Source organism: Salvelinus sp. IW2-2015, linkage group LG33 (assembly GCF_002910315.2).
Source record: "Salvelinus sp. IW2-2015 linkage group LG33, ASM291031v2, whole genome shotgun sequence".
Classification (NCBI taxonomy): Eukaryota; Metazoa; Chordata; class Actinopteri; order Salmoniformes; family Salmonidae; genus Salvelinus; species Salvelinus sp. IW2-2015.
This window is the reverse complement of record NC_036872.1, coordinates 22,022,700-22,029,111: the sequence shown is the minus strand read 5'-3', so window position 1 is coordinate 22,029,111 and position 6,412 is coordinate 22,022,700. Positions and strand designations below refer to the sequence as shown.

The window sequence follows — 6,412 nt, the reverse complement described above, 5'->3', positions numbered from 1 at the left end:
GAGCAAGGAGGCCTACAAACCTGACTCAGTTACACCAGCTCTGTCAGTAGGAATGGGCCAAAATTCACCCAACTTATTGTGGGAAGCTTGTGGAAGGCTATCCGAAACGTTTGACCCAAGTTAAACAATTTAAAGGCAATGCTACCAAATACTAATTGAGTGTATGTAAACTTCTGACCCACTGGGAATGTGATGAAAGAAATAAAAGCTGAGATAAATAATTCTCTCTACTATTATTCTGACATTTCAAATTCTAAAAATTAAGTGGTGATCCTAACTGACCTAAAACAGGGAATTTTTACTAGGATTAAATGTCAGGAATTGTGAAAAGCTGAGTTTAAATCTATTTGGCTAAGGTGTATGTAAACTTCCGACTTCAACTGTGTATATGTATATATATATATTAACCTGGGTTTGTAGAGGCAGCAGGACAGTCTCTTGGTCCTGACTTTGTGTCCCTGTATGAAGATCCTCATCCTGGGGTCGATGTAGAGGACAGCAGCATACGCTCGGAACGACCGACGCTCTGGCTTCCTGTACGAGGGAAGTGATGCAATCAACATAAACACAAAGTCCTAGGTAGTCTTCCGGTGATGTGACACAGAAAAAGCCTTAAATATTTTCTTTGAAACATACTTCCACGCACACACTAGAGGTCTTCAGGGATCCATCTGTATCCCAATACCCAATCCAAGACCCAAGTGGTCTGGATCCAGAATCCTAAATGTCACGGGTCTGAGTAGGATCTGATTGTTACGGGTCTCGGGTATTTAACTGACTTGTCCAGAAGGGCCTATACAAATCCAAAAGAAACTACTGCAGGAGAAAGAGACATTTTATAATTTATGCTGCTGCTCTTGCTTTTCATGTGTGGCACGTGTAGCTTGCTGTTGTTGTTGGCCAATCATAAATCATCAAAGCGGCAATAGGCTACAGTCATAGAGCCTCAGTGTGTGGCAAAAGATAGGAGATATCTAATCAATGGAAAATGTAATTAAAATGACGGAATTAAAAGTTAAAGGAGAAGAATAGGCTACAACGACCAAGAGCCAACAGGTAGGCTGCTCCTTAATATTCTGAATGGAGTTGTTGTTATTTGTAACTGTAGGATGAGAAAGTGCATGCACTGCAGCCTCAATTAACTTATCGAACTAATGTTAGCTAGCTTGACTAGCTTCTCCCGGTTTGATGCAATCAAGACAGGTGCTACGTAATGATATTTGATGATAAATAACCTAGCTATGGCAGCAAATAGTCTACTATGGCACGAGTCGGCTTGGTTGGTTGCCGTCTCTCATCTCTCCCTCCCTCCTCCCCGTTTCACAGTACGGCCCCTCCCCCGCCTGCTAGAGCGGCATCTTGACCGCTCTCTCCCTTCTCTCGCGCTTTATCAGTTCCGGTTAATAAAGTAGCTTAAAAAATGACTTTTCTGCCGATTCCCTCACTCGGATCGGACTGGATCTAACCAGGTCTATACTGAACGGGTCTAGTTATCCTCGGGTTCGTTCATAACATGTCTCTATTTTAAAAATGTATTTATGCATATCGTGTCTGGGTGGGAAAGCCCCACCTCCATTTCGGAACGAATCCAACTTTTTGGACCTGTGAAGACCTCTAGCACACACCATACTTACACTCCCTCTGAGGGGGTTCCAGCCATCAGGATATCCTGGTGGTCTGTCTCCACATCCAGCTCTGGCTCTCTGGTGTCCATCAACTTCAGGTTATAGATGATCACCAGAGTACCTACAGACACACAGTTAGGATTATAGATTATCAACTACACATACACGCTGACACACACACACGCCAACTCAGACACCCACATACAGCCACACGTCTCACCGCTGCTGCCCTCTATCTTGTTGAACTGTTCCATCAGCTGCTGTTCGTTTTTAAAAGGAGAGTATTTGTAGATGAGCTCCGTCTCTATGGCGAACTTCTCAGGGTCGCCTGTGATTGGCTGTCTGGTCAGCAGTTCCCAGGTGGGCAGGGGTACGATCACCTGACGGGGGAGACAGATAGACAACCTTAAGTTACACACAGTCACACTTCCCAAGAGGTGATGTTATGATGATGCAGAGTGCCGTTTCAAATAGCTGGACATAGTCAGTAAATCCTCTTTCAGAAAGTCGAAGGCTAACAAGTTTCACAAAATAAATACACTATTTTTTAAGACACTTGACGTGTTACATCACTGMGTCTGCTGGATGGGAGAGTGCCTGCTGCAGCTGACCCCTCACCTCGTCAAGCCCCTCCTCCTCATGGAATGTTCTAGACAGGAACAGGCAGGACAGTGTGTTGTCCTTCTTGGTAAACAGAATAAAATCTTTCCCAATACGCATGGAACCCCTAGAGAAAACACACACAAATGATTTGGCTCACTTGGTGAGAGCTTGGTGCTAGCAACCCCAAGGTTGCAGGTTCAATTACAGCGGGCACCACATAAAAACACTATAAATGTATGTACAGTAGGTTTCTTTGAATGAAAGTGTCTGCAAAAGGGCATTTTTTGATTGTGAGCGAAGATTAAAGAGTTTCCTACGATTTGAGTCCGTTCCCGTACTGGCCAATGTGAGTGGAATCTGGTGTACGCTTACTGGACTTCCCAAATTGGATCACATGGGTCGCCTCGTCTGAGAGAGAGATAAGAGGGAAATATAACCATCATATATGGTTGACTGTTGCTTACTATGCTATTTACTATAGCTTATATATAGATATATGGATCAACTCGATTACTGTACATGTCTACTCTAGTCATTATATTTTGAGTGGAACTCACTGGGGTCCATTCCTGTGCCGTCGTCTAAGAAACATAGCATGTAGCCTCCACGCAAGTCTTGTTTCTTCTCTGTTGGCCACGAGGGGAAGCGAGTTGAGACACAGGTTAGAATAGGAGGTGGATGACATCGAAAGCCACGCACAGGTTAGATACAATAGGGGGAGGGGGAGAGCCTAACACACAGAACTAGTCCTGACATAATGGCTTTTTCCAGAGGAAACTATCAGAACTAGTCAAAGTCTGGGTGTAGCTTATATTTAAAATCCGTAGTCAGGTAATCATTGGCACTCCAGGTATTCTAGATTGTTGATAGGCAGTGTGTGGTATGTATAGGTGAGGAATGTAATGTTTCCGTATATAAACACTGAACAAAAATTATAAAGGCAACATGCAACAATTTCCAAGATTATCTGAGTTACATTTCATATGATGAAACAAGTCAATTTAAATAAATTCATTAGGCCCTAATCTATGGATTTCCCATGACTGGGAATTACAGATATGCATCTGTTAGTAACAGATACTGTACCTTAAAAGAAATGGGCCTCAGGATCTCGTCACYGTACTTCTGTGCATTCAAATTGCCATCGATAAAATGCAGTTGTGTTTGTTGTCCGTAGCTTATGTCTGCTCATACCATAACGCCACTATGGGGCAGTCTGTTCAAAACATTGACATCAGCAAACCACTCGCCCACACAACGCCATACATGGGCTCTGCGGTTTAAAGGCCGGTTGGACATACTGCCAAATTTTCTAAAATGAAGTTGGAGGCGGCTTATGGTAGAGAAATTAACATTCAATTCTCTGGCAAGAGCTCTGGTGAAGATTCCTGCAGTCAGCATGTTAATCGCACACTCCCTCAAAACTGTAGACATCTGTGGCATTGTGTTGTGTGCCAAAATTGTACATTTTAGAGTGGCATTTTATTGTCCCCAGTACCTGTGTAATGATCATACTGTTTAATCAGCTTCTTGATATGCCACACCTGTCAGGTGGCTAGATTATCTTGGCAAAGGAGAAATACTCACTAACAGGAATGTAAACAAATGTGTGCACAAAATTTGAGAGAAACAAGCTTTTTGTGCATATGGAACATTTCTGGGATCTTTTATTTCAGCTCATGAAACATGGGACCAACACTTTACATGTTGCGCTTTTATTTTTGTTCAGTGTATGTAGATTTGTGTCTATGTACCTGTGTATGAGAACCAATATATTTGTGTGTATGCATGTGTGTACCTGTGTAGATGTCAATCCGGGTGGCATTGGCATCCCTGTAGGAGATGATTGGCAGGTGACAGACCAATCGGAAGACAGATAAAACCCAGTGTGGTTAGATGTGGTTCCTAGGCTTTTACCTTTTATTTCAGAATACAGTGAATAATAACACTTATACAAATCCCACAGGTTTAATCCTGGATCAATTCACTATTGTTTCGCTGCAATTGACCCCTTGTGATTTACTAACACCTACGGATGATGTCCAACAGACATACAAACATTTTGGATGGGTAGAGAAAGAAAAGCAGAGAATTGTGGATAACAACAGAGAGAAATGCATCGTTGGTACCTGGAGTTGTCCACCAGCTCAGCCAGAGCTCCAAACAGGAACTCATGGGTTGTCCTGGAAACAAATAACCAACCAATCAACCTACAGTTCTGGTCCTTAAAAAGTTCAATTTCCAAAACGCTTTGCTGAGGTAAGGAGTGGATGTGAGCAAGCACAATTGCAAGTCAGTGTAAACATCAGTGTGTTTAACATGGGGTTTGGGCCCTGTGAGATCATCAGGCCGGGGGTTGGGAAACATCGTGTGAGTTATGGGGTGTGGCCGAATCATTGGTCAAAGTTGACGGGTGGCATAATGGTTAGTGCTATCCGGGATCCTTGGAACATCCCTACCCTAAACCTTTTAAAATGTTAACTTCAATGGGGTGACATCAGAGTTGGGACGTCCCACGGATACCGTTTATACTTTTCTGTGGATTTGGGTTTTTGTTTGAGATTCTCTACTGGAGTCTCATGTTAATGTGCTTGTGTAGCAATGGTGTTCTGATAAACTGAGTAACCTTGCTTGAGACCTGAAGACACATGCTAGCTCCCAGAAATAATGCCAAGGCTTTGACTCAGTCGGCCAACAGGGATGGACAATTCAGGTTTGAATGCAGTTTGTATCCTTTATCTTTCGCCTGTTCCATTAATATATTCCAGTGAAGGTAMCACATCCTTTCATTTTGTTGTTTGAGAGGAATTGCCATAGGCGAGGGTAGAGTCAAGGAAGTATAACCATGGGCATAATGTATAAGAGGCTTTAGGAGGCTAACCTCGTTATACCTGCTATACCGGTTATAATCTCTATCCTCTCCAAACGTGAGAACATAAATAAAATACACGTGGGGATATTATTGCTTGCTCTGACAACCCATGAATGTGGTGTTGATTATGTGTTGCCAGAGTTCAACAGCACATGAAGTAGTACAGTATGTGTGTTGAGGGGCAGGGTTGTTACGCTTCCTCAAATTAAATTCTCTCATTGCCTGCATCATCATCAAACATGAACACTTATTCTCTGGTGATGTCATAAGTCCTACATAGTCAGGCAGTATGATTGATAGCCATTTTATGTCAACAGGGCTTTATATGTTCAAGCCTCCAGTGACATAACTTCACGACTTGAGGGGGGAGTGTGTTGATCTACAAGTTGCAGCAGCTATTTATGTTGTGCTATTTGATGGTGTTAGTCTCGCTTTCTCAGCTCATCTTGGCCCTAGTCCAAAGCGCATCTCTCCTGTCCAGATATCACTCATACCACTGGCCTTCTAAGCCCTTAACTGTCCAACAGTAGTTGTTCGTGCAGTGTTTTCAGGGAAGTAACAAAAGTTCAGACACAGTGGACAGCTGTTCTGCATCAGCTGGATTCATCAATGACTTGGTTATGTAGGTACCATTAGCAACCATTTGACTTTCTACTCCTCTGTGTTTTGATCACGAAGGTCTTTCAACCATATGATGCAGCAATATTTTGCTCTAAAAAGGCTTTTTAGCATAGTTTATTTTTATGTAGTCTATTCAACCATCTTTTGTGAAACATCTGAATGCACAATTTTAGTCACTCAAGTTTTTGACAGTCAGTGTCCAAGGCATGAAATGTCCTGCTCCATAGTGTGGCCAATCTGTAGATCATTATCACTTGCCAGGCACAACGGCATTTCTCTCCTCTTTACAATGTGCACATAGGATAAACACTTTCATGTGATGTATTTTTTCACCCCAAAACAGAATTCCCACTGTGAGTTGAGCGCTGCCCAATGGCAATTTTTGACCTCCATGTGATGTGTAGCATGAGTGTGATTTTGTGGAGTGTGTAGCTATGTTATGCATTTACCCCAGGCGGTACTTACGAGTTGGTGTGCAGATACTCGAAGGTGAGCTGAGCCCTGTTCAGTGTGCTGTAGTTAGAGTAGGCCATCTCCACTTGCTAAAAGCTATTTCCTGTTCTCTTCCTGGTCTTCTTTCTGACTTCCCTTCAGTCCGGTGAGGCTTTTCAAGAGCTTTATTCAAGAGCTTCATGCACCTACAGAATCACAGCAGCAGTCAYTGCCACTGGTCAACAGTATGAATGGTGTC

General features: G+C 42.8%; 1 protein-coding gene across 3 annotated transcripts in view; it reads right to left on the bottom strand.

Moving 5' to 3' along the window:
* The window catches only part of morc2 (MORC family CW-type zinc finger 2), a 28,326-nt gene that overhangs the window by 21,110 nt on the left and 804 nt on the right, over positions 1-6,412 (bottom strand). For all 3 annotated transcript variants that reach the window (XM_070437120.1, XM_070437121.1, XM_070437122.1), the window contains exons 2-10: positions 6,187-6,359; positions 4,358-4,411; positions 4,027-4,061; positions 2,786-2,854; positions 2,546-2,636; positions 2,244-2,352; positions 1,846-2,005; positions 1,635-1,746; positions 409-534 (exon numbers count right to left, since the gene is read on the bottom strand). In XM_070437120.1, coding sequence (XP_070293221.1) covers positions 409-534; positions 1,635-1,746; positions 1,846-2,005; positions 2,244-2,352; positions 2,546-2,636; positions 2,786-2,854; positions 4,027-4,061; positions 4,358-4,411; positions 6,187-6,254 — 824 coding nt within the window. In that variant the 5' untranslated portion in view covers positions 6,255-6,359. The remainder of the gene's footprint in view (positions 1-408; positions 535-1,634; positions 1,747-1,845; positions 2,006-2,243; positions 2,353-2,545; positions 2,637-2,785; positions 2,855-4,026; positions 4,062-4,357; positions 4,412-6,186; positions 6,360-6,412) is intronic.